The sequence below is a fragment of the Bos taurus genome, chromosome 11 (genome assembly GCF_002263795.3).
Source record: "Bos taurus isolate L1 Dominette 01449 registration number 42190680 breed Hereford chromosome 11, ARS-UCD2.0, whole genome shotgun sequence".
Classification (NCBI taxonomy): domain Eukaryota; kingdom Metazoa; phylum Chordata; class Mammalia; order Artiodactyla; family Bovidae; genus Bos; species Bos taurus.
Genome location: NC_037338.1, coordinates 99591944 through 99611161, shown reverse-complemented (window position 1 = coordinate 99611161; position 19218 = coordinate 99591944). Strand labels below are relative to the sequence as shown.

Here is a 19218-nt window from a genome sequence, read left to right as displayed (position 1 = left end):
CCACTCCTGCCCACCCAAAGGCTCTGGGAGGAATCGCAGCTGCCTCCCCTGCTGGTCCAGCCTGCAGGAGCTCTTGCCACTGGCCCCTGAGGGGTCACAGAGTCAGACATGACTGAAGAGAGTCCCCCAACAGACTACTCCTGGAAGCCTCCAGCCCACCTGCCCGCCTCCCTCTCAGAGAGACTCTGCTAGAACATGCCTCTTTTCTCCTGACAAATCTGAGCAAGTCTTCCCTCTCCCCTCTCTCCCACCTACCTCACTGTCAGAGGTACACCAGACTCCAGTGCTCTTTAGGGGGAAGGTTTTTTTAATTCTAAAAAATGACATGTGGATATTATGCCTGTGTGGGTGTGGGTGTGTGTGCTCAGTTGCTCAGTCATGTCCAACTCTTTGTGACCCCATGGACTGTAGTCTGTACATGAGATTTTCCAGGCAAGAATACTGGAGTGGGTTGCCATTTCCTACCCCAGGGGGGATCTTCTCGACCCAGGGGTTGAACCCATGTCTCTTGCATCTCCTGCATTCGCAGACACTCTTTATACCACCTGGGAAGCCCATGCCTTTGAATATTATAAAAATGCCTGTGGACACTATAGAAAGATTTAAAAAATCAAATAGGAACAACAAAAAGCAAAGTTAAAAGTTCCCCATAATCATTTTTCTTTTTGTGAAGTCAGTAATGATGTTTAATACCTTCATAACCATCTTTTGGAGGCAGAAACAGTGATGCAGAGCTTCCCTAAATCCTCACACCCCACCACTCAGCAATAAGCACATTACTATCCAGAGAAACAGCCTTCTGGTCTTTTGTCCACATACATGGACAAACAGAGAGACAGACTGAACAAAAATATAGATTTTTCACTTTTTTACAAAAAGAGGTTGTACTTTCCTAAGCGGTAAAGAATCCGCCTGCCAATGCAGGAGATGCAGGTTCAATCCCTGGGTTGGGAAGATCCCCTGGAGATGGAAATAGCAACCCACTCCAGTATTCTTGCCTGGGAAATTCCATGGACCTGGGCGGGGGCGGCTACTGTCCATGGGGTCAGAAAGAGTTGGACATGAGTTAGCAGCTAAACAGCAAACAAGCAGTTGTTTTAGCTACCTTCCCTGCCTCACAATAGGTCAGAAGCATCTTTCTAGAAGAATACATGAAAAGGCATCATCCGATGGCCCATTGTATGGCTGCTCATCCGGCCTCTAACAATCCCCCACTGCTGGACACCAGGGTATGTCCAGTGTTCCATTAGGGAAAGTCGTGCTGGAACAGGCTCTCAGAGGAGTGGTGGAAGGTGAGGGGAGCTGTCTGTCTTGTTCACTGTAGCACCCCAGCACTCGGCACAGGTCTTGGAGCCGAGCGGGCTCTGGCGATGTTTGCTGGATGAATGAACCAACAGAAGCCAGCCTCTCCAGCTCCCCTCTACCTGTGACTCTGGTACTCGGCCTGCGGGGGCACTCAGGTTCCCCAGGGTCGCCCACTGTATTTCCGCCTCAGTTTTTGTGCCTTGGAACTGCTTTCTGAAGTCCCTCGCACACCCCAGCTCCAGCGCTGGTAGGCTGGCTTCAGGACCCCCTCTGCCTCAGCAGTGTCTCCCTGCCTCCAGGCTGGGTGCCCAGCCTCCCCTCCTCCCTCCCAATTCTCCTGGGAGATCTGGCCCACTTCTGTGCCTCCAGCATCCTAGAAGGGCCCCTTACTCTGTCACAGCCATCCACAGATACTTCTATGGTGCCTGCCGTGTCCAGCACCCTCCTAGACTCATGGCAGGGAGCAGGGATGATGAGCCCTGAGCTTAGGGGGTGGGCCTCAGGAACCCCCAGGAACACCAAGCAGAGAAGCTGTTTCTGCAAAGCAAACGGCCCCCTACCAGCCCAACTTCCAACTAGATGGCTGCCCCCCGCCCCCCGAGTCCCCTTGAAGATCCTGGAGCAGCTGCACAGGCACACGGCAGCCAGGTGTGCCGAGTGCTCAGAGCAGGGACAGGTGGGTGGTCACACAAGCACACCCAGGACATCTGCCTGGTCTAGGGGGGCGAGGTGAGGATCTCAGAAGCAGTAAGGCCTCAGCTGAGCCCTGAAAAAGGACCAGGGGCTCCCAGAGGGGGAAGGAGTTCTGGGGAAGCGGCCGAACCCTAATTATTCAGTGGCCCCGGGGGTCTGAGAAGAAGAGAGGAGGCCAGGGTCACTGGTACCCAGAGAGACAGGGTGGGAAGGGAGCCTGAGGCTGGAGCACCGGCAGGGCAGGGGGCCAGAACCTGGAAGACCCTGCAGCCTGACCCCTCTCCCCACTGGGGACAGGGTCTCAGCAGCCCCGCCAGCCTCCCCCTCAGCCAGGTCCAACAGGTCTACCCCAGAGAGCTCCTCAAACTCTGCAGCCCTGACCCACTCCTGCAAGCCCTGGGTGTGCCCAGGGTCCTCAAGAACCCCACCTTCTCCCTTGGCACCAAATCCCACCCCAACCTTCCCTTCGCAGCCCAGGGCCTCTCTCCACCCTTCACAGGGCCTTGCACGTCTCCTTCACCACCCACCAGCCCTGGCACCAGAGCCAGCTTCCAACCCTGTACTCGGACGGCTGCCCCCCATTTCCCAAATCCCGGCTGCCCCCCATTTCCCAAATCCCAGGTGGACAATGTGATTCACAGGTTTCTTTCTCTCCATCTCCACACACACACACACACACACACACACACACGTGTGCCCGTGATGTGCGAGTTGGACTGTGAAGAAAGCTGAGCGCTGAAGAATTGATGCTTTTGAACTGTGGTGTTGGAGAAGACTCTTGAGAGTCCCTTGGACTGCAAGGAGATCCAAGCAGTCCATTCTGAAGGAGATCAGCCCTGGGATTTCTTTGGAAGGAATGATGCTAAAGCTGAAACTCTAGTACTTTGGCCACCTCATGCGAAGAGTTGACTCATTGGAAAAGACTCTGATGCTGGGAGGGATTGGGGGCAGGAGGAGAAGGGGACAGAGGATGAGATGGCTGGATGGCATCACCGACTCGAAGGACGTGAGTTTGAGTGCACTCTGGGAGTTGGTGATGGACAGGGAGGCCTGGCGTGCTGCAATTCATGGGGTCGCAAAGAGTCGGACACGACTGAGCGACTGAACTGCACACACCCTCCATGATCGCTGCTCTGGGTTTGCCACTACCTGCTGTGTGCGCCAGTCTTCGACGGCACTAGGGTCCAGCCCGAGCTGGTCCCTGTCATCCTGCGGCTTGTCATCTAGTGGAGAAAACAGACGGTAACCGTACACCCTGCAAAAAATTAAACACAGCGGTGCTGCACGTCTTGAGGATGTATACAGGGCTTTGGGAGCCTCGCAAAGGTGACTTGGAGCCCCCAGGGGCCTCCCCCACCTGCCCTTCCAGCGCTGCCCAACTGCCACACCTCAGTGCACAGCAGGGCCCCACCAGAACGCCCTCCATCTGTGCCCACATTCAAGGCCTGGCTGAAAGAAACATCACCACCTCCCCAGAGCCATCCCTGAGCTCCCCCAGAGTCCCTTATCCCCCTTCCTCCACAGTTGGTCCACTAGCTATTTAAAAAAAAAAAAAAATATATATATATATATATATATATACACGCACGGCTGCATGGCTTCTTAGTCACGGCTCGTGGGATCTTTTGCTGCGGTATTTGGTCTTCTGTTGCTGCCCGTGCCTGCACATGCGGGTTTAGTTGCCCCAGGCATGTGAGATCTTAGTTCCTGACCAGGAATCAAATCCAAGTGCCCCACACTGGAAGGCAGATTCTTAACTTCTGAAAGCTGGACACACCTTTTCATCTCTGCATTCCCCCAAATACCTTGGATGAAGCATACATAAACTTAATAATTTTTGGAATCAGGAAAAATATGTCGCCTGACTTTGATACAAGTCTTAGGCACAAGAAGCCCTCACCTTTGTTCTCCTATCCAACTCTTGCCTGGGCTTTTCCTCCTAGAAAAAAACCTCTTCACTCTCATGTCCCCTGAGCGTGGCTCCAGCCTTGGCCCCTTTGAGCCAGAAAGGAGCAGAGCTGGGGTTCACCTTGTGCTCTGGGGCCCCTCTGGCAGAGGGAGGTGGGAAGCCGACACCCCCGCCCCTCCAGCTTGGTGGCCAGCCCCGCTCTCAGATTCCCCGGGACCCAGTGACAGCGTGCAGCCATCCTTCACTGAGCACCCGGTGGGTGGGAGGCACAGACCCTCGCCAGGTTCCACCTTCCCGGTCCTGCTGGGCTTCCCACCCAGCCCCAAGTCCTGGCTCACACCCCGCCTTTTCCCACCCCAGGGGCAGTTGATGGCCTTGTCTCACGTCTCCGTAGGATTCGTCTAATGGATGCTCCTCTGTCAGAAAGGACAAGCACCTCCTGGCGCCTTCTCCAAGGCCCGCTCCATCACTTGGCCTCTCCCGCCAGCATCACCACCTTCCCACCTCTCCTGGGTCTTTCCCAGCCTACAGTGGACACAGCAGCCTGCAACCGGCCTGAACGTCTCCTGCCCCAAAGCCTTCCCTCATCTCAGGCCCCCCACCCACGCACCCCCCATCTCTGCTCACTTCTCAACAAAAAAGGGGAGGTGAACTCTCAAGAGCAAGGCCCTGCTGCACACTCCTCCTTCTGGACTGGGGTCTTGCGGGGGAGGGGGCACTCTGGGCTTCCACGACCCCATCAAGCCTCATTGTGAGCGTCTGGCTCACCTGCACCTGTGTGTTCTGTTCCCCATCGCTGCCCCCAGCCCGCACTCCCCACCCCCTCAGCTGGAGCAGCCCTTGCTAAGGATGGCCCCTTCTCTGACCTTAGTCACATGTCCGGCAGGTCACCGCCACCTCCAGGGCCTTGACCTTGAGGTCCCCCACAGCTCCCCTGCAGGTCTACCCAGAGTCAGCCCCTTCTCTCCTTCACCCCCAGCTCCCGGCGAGCAGGGAGCCTGGGACCCATCACTCGCTGACCTGTCCCTGATCAGCTCCAGCAGCCTGCCCACACCTCCTGTTGGCAGCTGACAACCTCTGCCACCCCCAACACCACATCCTCACTCTGCTCTGCCCCGACCAGAGGAAGTGGCATCAAGCTGCACGTCCCAAGAAGTGGGGGTCTTCTTGGCTCCTCTTTTCCTTCTAGCACTTTCTTCCTGTTGGCGATACTCTGAACAAACACAGCCTAAACCAGACCACTTACCACCTCTACCCTGAACCCTAATCCAGGCCACCAGTCTCGCAGGCGCAGACCAGGGCCACCTCTGCCCACACTCCAGGCCCTTTTCAGGTGCAAAACCCTCCGCAGCTTCCCAAAGACTACTCCAGCCGAGCTGGACTCCAAACACCAACACAGAGCTCACAAGGGCCCCTCCACCCCCCAACCCCCACCGCCCCCAAGCCTGGCTTCCTCCCCCTCCCCTCCCCAGAGGGGCTCCGCCACTGCTGCTGCTCCCCCGCCTTTGCCAGCAGATCCTTCTCCTCTTTGGGGTCTCAGCTCGGGTCATTCCTGACCCTTGTAACTCAAGTACCTTGCTGACCCTCTCAATTGCTCTCCTTTTCTTCTTTATAGTAATGCACCACCACCTAACAATCTTGGTATGTTTAGAGTTACTGTCATCAACATTAGAATGCGGAAAGTACAGCCACTACTTGAAAAATGAATGAATCCCAGAAACCATGACCTAAGTTATTACTTTGCTCATTTTTCTGAGGAGAGGCTCAGACATGAAGTCAACTATCAGGGTCTCCAAGCCACCAAGCTGCGCGGGCTTTGGGTTGAACTCAATCAGTCTGACTCCAAAGGCAGGGCTCTTGGCCACCAGGCTCTCCTTACTCTGTGCGAGGCCTCCTCTCCGAGGCTGGGCCAAAGGCCAAGGGATCTTGTTTTTGGAGGAGGCTCGTCTGAAGACAGAAGCCAAGTCTAGGGCACAGCAGCCCAACCCAGACTTCCAACTCCAGCAAGACATGGACATGAGGAGTGGAGAGTGTGTAGAGGGTACCCCCTTAAAAACTTCAGGGGCCCAGTTCACAGTCAGTCAGGCCCAATCCAATGACTGCTCAGGCCAGTTCAGGGCTGACCCAGGGGCTCAGAATAGCCACAGTGACCGCAGAGCGTTTGCTGTGTGCCAGGCCCTGTGCTGAGGACTTCACACCCCACACTGGCTCCTCACAATCACCCTATGTGTATCCCCATTTTATAGATGAGGAAGCTGAGGATCAGAGAGAATCAGTAATTTACCTAAGACCTTGCAGCTGGGCGTGGTGACAACCAGGATTTGAACTCAGGGCCCCCAGGCCTCAGCTGAAACAGCTCAAGCCCTAGACTCCTTGGCCCAAGGGAAGGGGACTTGATAGGGGACAGACTGCCGTGTGGAGGGAACAAGTGCATGGCATAAAGACACGCCTCACACAGGCAGCAGGTGCAAGACAGAGGCTTTAATCTGAACAGCAATGAAGGCGCCAGGCCAGGGAGGCCCTGGGGGCGCAGGGGAGGAGGAGCCAGGAAGGCGGTGGTGTGGGGGCCCTGGGGGGAGGCAGGCGCTGAGCCTCTCCTAGGAAACTATTTCTGTGACTCTGGCGGCCCCTGTCCCAGCCTCTGCCCAGGCCATCGGCCCAGACGCGAAGGCCAAGCCCCTCGATTGTGCTTCTCAGGTGCTCCCCCTTCCCAGAAGGATGGGTGGGCCCAGATACGGGGAGGGGCAGCGGAGAGTCAGGACTGGAAGCAGCCCTCCCCCAGAAGAAAACTCTGGAGGTGGCCGGCTGTTGCTAGCAGCCCCCAGTCCGGACCAGCCCTGCCCCTGCCCATCCTCACAGCTCCTCCTGGAGCCCCACCGGGCAAGTCCGGGGAGGCAGCAGGACGAGGGGCTGGGAAGCAGCGCCAAGGGCTTGCAGAAGCAGCAGCAATGAGGGAGCAGGAGCAGCTGGAGAATGCAGGGAGCAGCCCAGGTGCTACACGGCGGCAACCAGCCCCAGCCCACCCTCTTTCCTCCAGAGTTTCTGCCACCCGCTCCCAGCCAGGGAGAGCCTGGGGAGCAAGCCCTGCCGGGCCCTCCAGAGGGTTCCCTGGAGCCAGAGAGCAGAAAAGCAAGGATGAGGCACTGGACACAGGGGCCCCCACAGGCTGGGGGTCAGCATGAGGAAGAGCTGGGAGGGTCACCGGCCAGAAGAGTCCACGCTTCTCCCTTCCCAACCCCATCCCAGGCTGGCTGCCAGCCTCAGCCTCCAGCCCTCAGGACCCCCCGACACCCACCCAAACATGGCTTAGGAAACTGCCCCACCCCGCGGGGGAAGCAGCTGCTCCAACCCCTAGAAAGGCAACCTGCGAGGGAAAGCAATGGCCACAGCAGAGTACCTACCCCCACCCACAGTGGCCGGGTCAGCCTGGGCTCAGATGGGACTGAATGGAAGGAGAGGGAGGCCAGGGCAGGAGCAGGGCCCCGGGACCCTGCGCCGGCCCCCTCACCTTGCCCGTCCACGCAGGGCAAGGCGGGAAACTGGCCACACTTTGGTCACTTCTCCTGACCTGGGTCCTTCAGCCCTATGCCCTGAGCCTCTATCAGCCCCGTACTCAGCACCCACCCCAGTAAACAGCCTCTCATCAAACAGAAAGAACAAGGGGAGGGGGTGGGGAGGGGGCAGCAGCTGGAGTTGGGGAGGGCAGGCACGGGAACGGCAGCCAGGACAGGCTGCTCTCAGCATGACGACATGACGGGATGGATGGGCAGGAGGCTCCCGAACTTGAAGTGCTGGATCACGGGGAACTTCTCCAGGCACTGCGAGGAGAAAGGGCGGAGAGGACAGGTGAGAGCTGCGTGGTGCCCTGCCAAGCCCCGCCTGGCCGCTCAGGCCTCGGACAGACCCCCCGGACGACTCCCATGTGCGGCTGCAGCAGGTGTCCGTCCAGGGCCAAGGAAGTGGCCCAGTCCCAGAGCAGCCCCCAAGCCTCTGGGGAAGAACAGAGCTTCCCACCCGTTCCTGACCAGCCCTTCCCACCCAAAGCCACCCACTCCACAACAATCAGGCCAGGCCCTAGTAAGGACAGGAGAGTAAGAGACAGGGAGGAGATGGGGGAGAAGGCAGCTCAACCCCATAAGGCAGCAGCAAAGAAGAGGGGCAGCCAAGTGACACCACTAGGCCCAGAGGGATGAGCTGGGGCCCAGAGGGGAAAAGAACCCTCCAGACCACGGGGACCCCTTGCCCAGGGCCCGCCCTGAAGAGGCATGGGGATACACCGGGACGCCAGCTAAGATGGGCCCAAGGCCCGTTTTCCCACTTTTCAGTTCTCCAGACTGAAAAAGCCATCCTGGCACTTCAGAGTGAGACAGAAAGAACCGGCTGACAGCCCCTCAACTCCCCCTACCACAGGGCAATTCCCAGCAGCCCAGTGCTCGGGCAGAGGACAAGCGCAATGGGCAGGGGGATGGCTGCCTGAAGCCAGTCGGGCCAGGGCCTCGGCCCAGGGCTGCGGCAGAGGAGGGGAGACGGGAGAAGCAGAGCCTGCCGTCTGGCCCAGGCACCATGTCCGCATCACGAGGGGCCCGGAAAGGAGGGGGCCCACCCCCACCCCCCGCGTCAGCCCACCACACAGGCAGCAGCCCCGTGCATGCAAGGGAAGGGGGCTTCCTCTCAGACCTCTGGCTGCACAGGCAGGCAGGATGTGCACCTCCTGGCTGGGCTGGAACAGGGTTTTGGCCTCAGAGAGGGCAAGGGTCCCATCCTGTTACTGTCCCCTTCTCCTGCTACCTCAGAGGAACAAAGGCCAGCGCTGGCCCGGGGTCCATGACCTCAAGAGCCAGCAGCAAAGATGAAGGGGCCTTTGCCATGGGGGGGGGGGGGGGTGTGGGGGTGTGGGGGTGTGGGGGTGTGGGGGTGTGTGTGTGTGTGTGTGTGTGTGTGTGTGTGTGTGTGTGTGTGTGTGTGTGTGTGTGTGTGTGTGTGTGTGTGTCTGTCTGTCTGTCTGTCTCTCAGAGTCAGGGATGGTCCACAAAGCCTGAAGAGGGCCTGGAGGTGAGCAGGAAGGGAAATCTCTGATGATGGAAGGATGGGGAGCTAAGCTGTGTGAGGGAGCAGAGCTCCAGGCCACAGTCAGACCCTGGGCCTGGGGCAGACAAAGTGGGGGGCAGGCAGCTGGGGGTGGCCCCTGGCGGGGAAGAGCAGCAAATCCAGGCCAGAGGCAAAGGCAGCTGCCATTGTGCTTAGATCATGGAGGAAGTGGTAGGAGTTTGTCAAAGGGGGGCCCCCTAGGGCCCTGGAATTCCAGAAAGAGTCAAAGGTCAACCTGCTTCTAGCTTTCAGGTCTGAGAAGTTATAAAGGCAAGAGGCTTAGGGGACTGGAGCAGGGGTTCTGTTCACTCTGCCCTCAGGGATCCCCCAAACAAGCTTCCCCAGGGCCAGGGGGAGGTGAGGAACTGGGCTAAAGGCAAAGGGCTGCTTGGGGCAAAAGAAGTGGAGCGCCAGGGTCACAGCAGAGGCGCCTCAGGCCACGCCTCTTCTCCAGAGCAGTGACCTGTGCCGGCAATACCTGTGCTCTGGACAGAGCAACTGCTTCAGCCAAGCTGAGTCCAGACCTTCCAGCGGGCGGCCCTCCCAGCTCCCAGTGAGTCAGGGAGAGAAGGAGCTCCTCGGTCCTGACAGACCCTTCTGAAGGGAACACCTGCATGGGGCCAGCCCTCAGGAAAGACAGGCCCACCCCAACAAGGGCCCCAGAAGCATCTGGTTCTTCCACTCAGAAAGGCCGAGACAGGCAGCTTGAAGATGCAGACAGTTGGGCCCAAGCGCCAGGCCCAGACAGGCCTTCGTGGCAACTCAGGGCAGCTCCCCTCCCGCAGCCAACTCTGTCTCGGGCTCTGGCCTCTGCTAAACTCCCTCTGTACTTCAGAACTGGCAGGCCTCGGAGGTCCCCAAGGACCCAAGGTCCCTAAGGACCGGAACCCATCTGGAAGAACGAGTCCACTCCTAGCTTTCCTCTGCTCAGAGAGTGTGCGACTCCACAACCCCAGGGATCACAGACTAAGGGTGACCTGCTGGCAACTTATAAATGGCTGCTGCAGGTTACAGGGACTCGGTGGCCCTAGACTTAAGAGTCAGCGAGTCCCAGGGTTGTCCTACCAAGGCGTGGCCACCACACAGCAGCTGGCAGGCTGCGTGCAGCCAGAGCTGCAATTTCTGGGTTTCAGGAAGGGCGCTGGGTTATCTGCTCAGCGCTCCCTCTGTCTGGTCCTGAGCTGCGGGCAGTTTGCAGTCGCTGACCTCCTGTGTTCAACAGCCAGAGACACATGGACAATTGTTCCACCTTCGACCGCTTTGTTTGTGCGGCACCATCAGGGCTGCAGTCTTACCCTGCTCCTCCAGCCAGGGTTCTTTTGCCTCTGGACAAAGGTAGGGACCGGAGGCAGGGCCTCCTGTTCCGCCCTTAGGGGCCCAGGTCAAGATAAGTTTAGTCACTCAAGTAAGAGCCTGCAGGAAGGACAGCATCTAAGATCCTAGGCAGGGAAGGCACCAGAGTCCAGCCTATGGGGAGGTGGGGGGTGGGAGGGCCTGGAGGGGGCGGCAGCGGGGAGACCCCTTCAGCATCCACTGTGGGACTGGGGTGGGGAGGGGTCGAGAACAACAGGACACACAGAGGGCAGTGCCCTGGGGACTCTCCAGCAGGAGGGCCAGTGTGGAGGGCTGAGGGCCGGATGGAGCCTGCCCAGCCCCAGCAAAGGCTCCTCTCAGATTAGAGAGGTATGTGGGCTGGAACCTAAACACAGGATGTGAAGTCCAGAGGAAGAGGACCGGAGGGGGAGGAGGCGGAAGGGAGGGAGAGGGCCAGGCCTGGTCAGTCCCAGCACCTTTAACCCCTTCAGGGCGGCACAGAGGGATCCAGGCCACTGGAAGCGCTGGTACTCCCAGCCACACCCAGCGCCCTGTACCCTACCCTTCCTGCTCCTCTGCCTCTGCTGACGGCCCTGAGTGAGCTCTGGCTGTAAGGAGGCCACCTAGACAACCTTCCCCTTCCCTGGAGAGGGATGACCAAGGGTCGAGAGAGAAGCACCTCCAGAACAACACCTGAGACCACCAGCCGAAGGGTGAAAAGAGGGGAGTTTGGGACCCACTGCTCCGGGTGAGGGACTTCACGCCAGGCCCTCCCGGGTCAAGGTCAAGCAGTTCTAGGACTGGTCTGCCTAAGATGTGGAAGAGCTAGAGTAAAGAACAGGGTGGGAAGAAATGTCTCCTCCTTACTTGCCAGAGAAAAAGTCACGTCCTTGGAGGGGAGAAGGTTGCCAAGGAGGACGAGCAGAGGGGGCAGGAAAGGGGGTGGCCGCCCCCCAGCAGGGGGACCTCCGGAGGCCCACACCTCTCCCTGCTGCTCTGACTGGAGAGCAGGGAGGACCCCAGAAGCAGTTATTAAAAATGTAGCCCTGGGCCTCCCCACAAGACCTCCCACCTGCCCAGCTATCAGACACACCAAGGTGGGAGAAACATCATTTTGGATGACGTCTCCAAAGGATAGAGCCTTTTCCCAAGCCTGTTTCCTTTATCGCGTCCCCACAGGACAGAGCTGAGAAGTGCCTCCAGCCATTTGACAAGTGGGAACAGAGACCCAGGAGCAGCAGGGTCTAGCCTCAGTCACAGGGCTTTTCTGGCTGCCCATCCCAAAGACAGAGATTCACAGGCCTCAGGTGTCAGAAGGGGCTGGCCCACAACTCAGAGCTGGACAAAGAGCAGAACAGTGGGGTGGGGGTGAGGGCGCCCAGAACCGAGAGTGCCAGCCAGTCCCCACTCACCTCGGCCTTATACATGCGGATGAGACCCTGGTTCACTTTGGACCAGGAGGGGACAGCGCTGATGTTCCACAGCTGGTTGGAGTGTTCTGCAAAGGGGCCTGTCTTCATCTGGAAAAGAAGAGTTCACAAGCTGGAGATGTGGGCCCTGGAGCCTACCACCTGCTCCCTGCAGCAAGGCTGCTCCAGCACACACGTGTGTACACACACACATGTAAGCACATACATACACATGTAAACACACAGACGTACATACAGACACACGCACACACACTCTCACGAAGACCAGGTGGCAGCAGGCACCTATGGGGTGGCAGTCGTGCAGGCAGGCGCATGTGTGCATATGCCCACGTGCACGCATACACACATGTGCCAGAGACAGGGTCTCTCTTGGCCTGCCACAGGGAGAGCAGGAAGAGCCTAGGGAAGGGTCGGTTTGGGAGAGGGCCTGGACCAAGCCCAAGCACCTGACTGCCTTCTTCATGGGAGGCGGAGGGAAGAAGGAAAAGAGGGGAAAAACACGGGTCACCTGCAGCAGATGCGGGAGGAACGTCTTTAGAAAGCCAGCCTGACCTGGCAGCCGAGTGGAGAAGGGATGGCAACCCCAGCAGCGAGAGACAGGCAGGAGCAAGGACCGTACGGTCCCAGTCCCTCCTCTTGGAAGAAATCCTGCAGCAGGCCCAGTGGAGCCTCCATGATCTCAGAAACCAGCACTGAGACGAGGAAGCGCGTGCGCCTGAGTGCACCCCTCAGACAGCACAAGGCCAGCACATCTGTATTTATTAACAGGCAGTTCACAATCCCCTCCACACTGCCCCCTCCCCGGCTGATGCTGGGGGACGGGACCCTGAGCACAGGCATCAAAAGAAAAAGTCTGAAAAGCAGAGGCTGAGCTGGTGAGAAAGCTGACTTGGACCTCGAGTAGGTGGAAGGTTCCAGAAAAGGCTATGTGTGGAGGCGGGGCTGGTGGAAAGCTGTTCCAGGGAGAAGGGATGGGGGTCCCTCAGCCCTCTCTCTGTATTGGGCATGAGTGCGGGTCCCACGAGCACAAAGCCCTCACCCATGGCTGTGGACTCGCCTGGTGACCCACTCTCTCACTCCCCCAGTGAGGGCAACACTTACAAAACTGCAAGATCAAAGCTGAAAAAGCTGCCATTTTACTTAACCCTGTCATCTCCCTTCCCTGGCCCAAGTCCCCCCGCAAAAACCTGTCTCAACCCCCAGGTTCAGGAGCATGGACAATAGGCTCCTTCCCTGAGCAGTGAGGCCACAGCCCAAGGTCCCCACTGGGCTTCTCCTGGGCCGGTCCCTTCACCCAGACTTCCCCCTCCTCTCTCTAAGACTCCTTCCTCCAGGAAGGCAGCCAGGAGCCCCCAGCCTGCAGGCGCTGGTCCTCGCCCTCAGAGCTTTGTTCTGGAGCCCCACTCCATCAGACTCCACCCCATCCTCCCCTCGCCCCGCCCCTTCCCCAGGCACCCTGCCCCACGGGAGTAGTGCCAGGCTCCAGCCCTCTCTTGCATACTTCCAGGCCCTGAGAAGCTCAGGGATCACTGGAGCTATAGAACCAGTCTCACTCTGGACTGAGCCCTGTGAGAAACCACCCAGGAGGCACCCTGCTGGCCTCTGTCACAGCTGCAGCTCCACGAGTCTGCTCAGCAAGGGCTCTTCTGCCAAGGCTAGCAAAGGGGTGTGGGGAAACCAGAGGTTCTGCTTGCTGGGCCAGCCTTCCCTACTAGGGGCATGGGATGGTGAGCCAAAAGGCCTCTCTGGCACCCTTTCATAGCCAGGGGGAGGCCTGAGCCCTGAGGCCCCAGAGGTCCTAGCCCCCTCCCTGGAAAGGCCAAAGATGCTTTCTCTGCCCCACCCCCCCTCCACCCTTCAGCCCTTTGGAAGGAGTCTCTGTAACTCTGGAAAGGAAGACAGATGAGGGGAAAAAGGAATGGGGTCGAGAAGACAGAAAAAAATTAGCTCATTCTAGCCACAAAGGGAGAAGAGAAAGCTAGAACGAGCAAGCAAGCTGCAGTCCCGCAGTGACCCCAGGGGAATTGTGTGAGTCAGAGCAGCCATATTGAGCAGGAAATTACTCACAGACGCTGCGTTCCTGCCTCTCCACTCCCAAGAGAATCGGCCTTTTGTAAATGGTTCCTCTGTCAGTAACTGAGGGGGGATGGGGGGGGGGGGAGGCTCTGCACAGCGCCTTCCTGTCAGCTCCTTCCCTTCCAGCTGAAATCTGATCCCTCCCTTCCCAAAACTCCAAATTTAGAAGCCAGATTGAAACTGAAATTCTTTTCCTGCCTGCCCTGGGCTCTTAAAGGCGCCAGAGCTGCATTTCCTGAGGTGGAGAAGCCTGCCCGGTGAGGGCCTTGTGTGGGAGGCCCAGGGCCACCAGGGCAGGTCCCAGGCTGGCCCGGTCTCCTTTCCAACTCTTGTCTGTTCAGTCTCCCAGTTGCACCAGCCCTAGCGAATCCCTGGTTTTGCAGAGGCAACACTGCCCCCGTCCCAGCCACAGCACACAGGCCATGGCACACAGAGCTCCTTGCAGCCGTCAGTCAGGGCCTCCCTCACCACCACCGAGGGGCTGCGAAAGCCCTGTCTGGGTGCTGAGCCCAGACTCTGGAGAACTAGCACAATGTGTGCCCTCAACAGGAACCGCGCCAGCCGGCTCAGGGCGGGCCAAATGGGTGAGAGGGGCCCCTGCCAGCACTCTGAGCTCTGCGGCATGCCCCTGCTAGCATCCAGCACCTCCCACCACGCCCAAGCACCAGACCCAGGGTGAGAACCAGGCCCTGAACAGAGGGTGCAGAACAACCTAGAACTCGAGGGCCTGCCGGCCTCCTCCCAGTTCACGCCTCTACCTCGTCTATTATCAAAACCTCCGCTAAGTTCAGTGTGTCTTTAGCACCACCTAGCGGCCACTGTAGGATTTCCTCTAGCAGAAGACCTGCGTCCCAAATTTTGGGAAGGCTTTTGGGTTTTTATACATACCGAGCATAATCAAACAAATAAACAAAAATACAAAATTTTAACGTGGAGTCAATTCCCATATTCCCTGAGGCCCAGCCTGGTTTTCTACCTCATTAGTTACTAATAGGGGCCCTGGGGCTTGGCCAGCCACCTGGGGGAGCCTAACCAGCTTAGCCTCTTAGAGGGGCCAGCGAAGCCACCCCTTCTCCCCGCCCAGCCCCAGGTGTCTCCGGGCTCTTCAGACCCTCCCGACCTAGTCTGGAGTCAGCAGCATGTGACTGGCTCTCAAGGCAGCCAGCCAGGCTGCCCTGGAGTCCTTCCGACCTTGGGGTGCCTACAGTGCTGAAGGCAGCAGATCTCAGGGAATGAAGCGGCGGCCACTCAGCCGTCAGAACAGGCTTCATTTGCTGACTTGGAAAAACGTGTCATTCCCCTCTGGCCTCTGGAGTTTGGCAGAGGCCTGAGCCGAATGCTGACCAGGAGAGCCTGCAGCTACGGCTGTTTAACCAGGCGGCCCTCTCTTTAGGGGACAGAATGGGCAGCAGAGAGAGCAGCCCCCACAGGGAGGGGGGATCCACGAGAGTGCCAGGGAGGTCGCTGGGGCCAGGGGAATGCTTGTAGGCATCAGGAAAGAGAATGTGGGCAGGACCTCTGCAGGAGGCAGAGCCAGGGCACCCCTTGGAAGTCTGTGGGGGTCAGGCACTAGGCAGGGAAGCTGAAAAGGCTTCTTGAGAGGCCCCCAAAGCAGTGGGCCCCCACCTTTGATGCATAGTCACCTGGCTCATGTCCTGTGCTTAAATTCAGGGTCCTAGCGCATGTCCCCCAAGATTCTGATTCAGAAAGCTGTGGTGGGGCCCAAGACCGTGCATTTCAACAAGCTCCCCAGGCGACTCTGAGGAAGTGGTCCAAGGCCATACTGTGGGAGATCCTACTTTAGCGGGATAACAACACGCACCTAAATGATCCCTGCTGGGTGGCCTGAGGGTCCAGGCCTACTAACTTTCACTTCCAGCACTTCATGAGGCCTCTGTCCTCAGACACCAACAGAGGTGTGAACCTTCAACAGAAATCTGTCTGGCTGTCCACTCTAGTCTCTCCAACTCCTACAAAGGCTCCATCACACACATCCACACACACGTAGCTCTACAGACGCTGGGGGGCCCACTCAAGAGATGCTGACACCCACCCACCCTTCAGACCTGCCTCATCAGTCACCAAGTCCACCTAATGACCAGGTCTTAGTCCGTCAGCTCCAGTAGAAACTGATCTAGGGGAGGAGATCCTGGACAGCCAGAAGGTGGCTTTGCCTTTCAGAGAGGCCTAGCTGGGCCTCCTCTTCAATAACCTGCTTTAGGGGTGGCCCCGCCCCCTTCAGAGAGCAGCTCTGGCTCCTCAGGCCCTTTTGGCCCGGAGGCTGCCAGGGGCCCCTTCCTTACTCCTTTTCTCTCACCTCGGTGATAAACAGGATGCACTCCAGGAACATGTAGTCCTTGTGGTTCTCGTTCACGGCCTTCTCATCCACAAAGTGCCTGGGCTCCAGATATGGGTGGTCTGGAAGCAGCAAAGAGCCCCGAGGTTCAGAACCAGGCACTGGCACCACCGGGCCACAGCAAACCAGCCCCGTTAACACCCGCCTGAGGGCCCAAGATCTGCCCCTGCGCCCTCAACACTTGATCTCGCAGAAGCAGTAAACGGCCCTGTGTGTGTACTCTAGTGTAATGAGTACCAGCCTTGCTTCTTTCCAGCCATGCGGCTCAGTTTCCTCATCCATGCAGTGGGGATAAGATCACCCTATAAGGGCTGGGGGTGGGGAGGGTACCTAGCCATCAGCACCGGCCTAAAGCCCTCAGCATGGCACCTGCCCAGGTCAGTGTTGACGGTCTGCTGGCAAAGACCCTGCCCAGGGTCCTCGAGATGATCTCCCTGAAGCACCGAGAGCGGGCCTGACACAGGGCAAGGACTCAACAAAGCATCCTTTACTAATGTTATTTTTAAGGCAGTTAATTCTATATGCAAGTAGACATGGAAACCTAACCCACTCTGGCTTGCCCGTGGGAAAGTTGAGGGGAACCACCACCAGAGCAGGCTCGTAGTGGGTGGGCCTTGGACCAGCATCCGGGAGCAGCTCCCCAACGGCCCCCTGTGCACAGCTTGATAATAACAGTGGATGATGCTGGTCACTGAGTCAAAAGAACCCCTCATCTTCAACATAAAACCCTACAGCCGTGGCCAGGAACTGGGGGTGTGTCTCACACCAGTCGATTGTGCGCCCAGCACGTGCCCTCAGCCCAGCCCGTGTCACTCCCATTATCTCGGTGGTGCATGGCCTCCGCCTCCCTGGCCTGCCACGCCGCCGGCTGCAGCAGCAGGTCAGCAGCAAGCCGGCTCCATCAATAGCTGCTCTGATGCCTGCTTTACAAGCTGTCAGCGTGTGCCCTGGGAGGGAGGGGAAGGAAGGAAGGGAGGAAGGGGGGCTGGGGGTGGGGGGTCCACGCCCCACTTCAGTACCTATCAGCTGTGAACTGCCCCAGATGAAGGGCAGAAACTGGAAGTCATCCAGGCCCCACACGCCCTGGCTGCCGGCCGGCTCCATTCGGTACGTCTTTTGGAGCTTCCTCATAACCTCAAGGTACCTGCACCGGAGGGCGGGGAAGGGCAGGCGGGTGGCAAAAAGCAGAAAGACAGTCTCAGCCCTTCAGCTAGTGGGGCAGAGGAGGCTAGAAAGAACCACCGAGGAGGGCAACAGGTCAATTAAAGCCTACGCGCCAAGTTACACATCAGCCGATACACTCAAAATAACGTAGCTTCATTTTTCTCTCTCACATTCAGCCTCCTCCGGCCCAGGAAACAGGCAACACACCAACTGGGGAAGGTTAGTGCCATCACCTCCTGACAATGTGAGAGCCCGGGCAGGAGCTGCAGCTTCTCACCCATTAGACTCCTTCAGGAACTGCCCTAGAGCTGCAGCTTCTGCAGCACCTGAGTGGGGCCCAGCGGGGACGTGTCAACGCCCTCGGGTGACTGAGACACGCCTATGCGCAGGGAGGTGGCCTGGGTGGCGAGAGGAACCGGTCAGAGCCTGCCTGCCTGCCTGGGTTCAGCTGGCCGTGACCTCAGTGAAGACACCTGATTTCTCTATGCCTCAGTTTCCTCATCTGTAAAATGAAAATGACAGTTGCTACTTCCTCGGGTGGTCATGAGAATTAAAAGACTTGCATGTAAGGTGCTTAGAAAGAACCTCTACGTGATAAATGCCACAGAAGCGTCAGCAGCCGTTAGGTAACTTTCCCTTCACTGAGTTTTACTTGAATCTGAAGCTCTCAGAAGGAGGAGTCTTGGACACCCTGTTCACAGTCATGGCTTGATTAGGACAGAACAAGAGAACCCACAGCCACTCAGGAGCTCCTGCCAGGCCCCTGTCCCCAGTCTGACAGCAACAAGGAGGAAAGAGACCCACCCCCCGCCCCCCGCCCCACCCCCACCTCTCCTACCACCGGCAGCCATCCTTCCCGCCTGGCTCACTCACCGATTGAACACCTTGAAGACAATGGCTATTTGGTCATCTACCCGCAGCACCCCGATCTTGCAGAGACAGCAGAGGAAAGCAGCAAAGGCTGCTTCATGTCCTGGGAGAGAAAAACAGCCGAGGTTGACAATCTTCCAGAAGGAGTAGGACTGTTCTCAGCCTCACCAGAGTCCAAATCACCAATAACTTCCCATCTAAGGCAGGAGGTCAACATGGAGGTAAAGGGACCTCTTCCCCATCCAGAAAGACCAGGGTCCCTTTAAGAACCACCAGTACTATAATTCTACTCCTAAAGGCCTAGGCTGGCGATTCTTACATAGGCATTCACATTTCACTTGGGAGGCTTAACTCACTCATCAATTCGACCCTGTTTATTGAGAACCTACTATAGGAGCAGTCACGGTCCAGGTCAGGCACTAACGGGACAGAGTCAAAAGTCTCTGCCCTTATTTGATAGTTTATGATTCCGTGGGCCCCTCCCAGGGCCTGGAATGCTTATGAGCTGCTACTTTCAGCTGCACAGTTTGGGATCATGACCAGCTAGAGTTCAAGCCACCACCACACAGGGGCAGTCATCACCCCTGGACAACAAGGAGCGTCTGAGAGTGGAAGAAAGACCCAGTCCCTGCTGACCTGGTCCCTCTCCCCTACAGGTTGCTTGGTCACAGTCAAAGCTCCGCCCCTGAAAGTCTCACTTGATAATACGCCTGTTCCTCAGCATCAGGGGAGTAGACGACAAAACTTTCCCAGGACCCAGGTCCAAGGGGGCCCTTCTCCAGGCCTGCCCCTCTGGCCTGGGCTCCTCTAGAGGCAAGGGAAGGGCCCAAGAGAGCAGCAGCTCCTGCATTTGCCTGCTTCAGTGAGCAAAGGAAAGGCAAGGCAAGACAGGCCTATCAAAGCAGGGGCCCTCCCCAGCCACCCCGACCTACAGAATAGAGAAACCCTCTTTTTTTTTAAGGTGCCACAGCGCTCCCTCTAATGGCCACTGTGGCTGAGAGTAATGCCCCACA

At 58.0% G+C, this 19218-nt stretch overlaps 1 protein-coding gene and 1 non-coding gene across 3 annotated transcripts in view; both read right to left on the bottom strand.

The window, feature by feature from the left end:
• Window positions 1–6368: 6368 nt before the first annotated feature.
• PTPA (protein phosphatase 2 phosphatase activator) overlaps window positions 6369–19218 on the bottom strand; it is a 32950-nt gene continuing 20100 nt past the window's right edge. Inside the window, exons 6-10 of one of the 2 annotated variants that reach the window (XM_024998570.1) lie at window positions 18209–18308; window positions 17191–17315; window positions 16133–16233; window positions 11722–11829; window positions 6369–7725 (exon numbers count right to left, since the gene is read on the bottom strand). In XM_024998570.1, the coding sequence (XP_024854338.1) occupies window positions 7645–7725; window positions 11722–11829; window positions 16133–16233; window positions 17191–17315; window positions 18209–18308 (515 nt within the window). In that variant the 3' untranslated portion in view covers window positions 6369–7644. The remainder of the gene's footprint in view (window positions 7726–11721; window positions 11830–16132; window positions 16234–17190; window positions 17316–18208; window positions 18309–19218) is intronic. The other variant, NM_001046173.1, reaches the window with a different exon arrangement.
• MIR12056 (microRNA mir-12056) lies at window positions 7133–7221 on the bottom strand. The gene has a single exon (NR_162432.1). It is a non-coding gene; the product is annotated as a microRNA mir-12056 (primary transcript).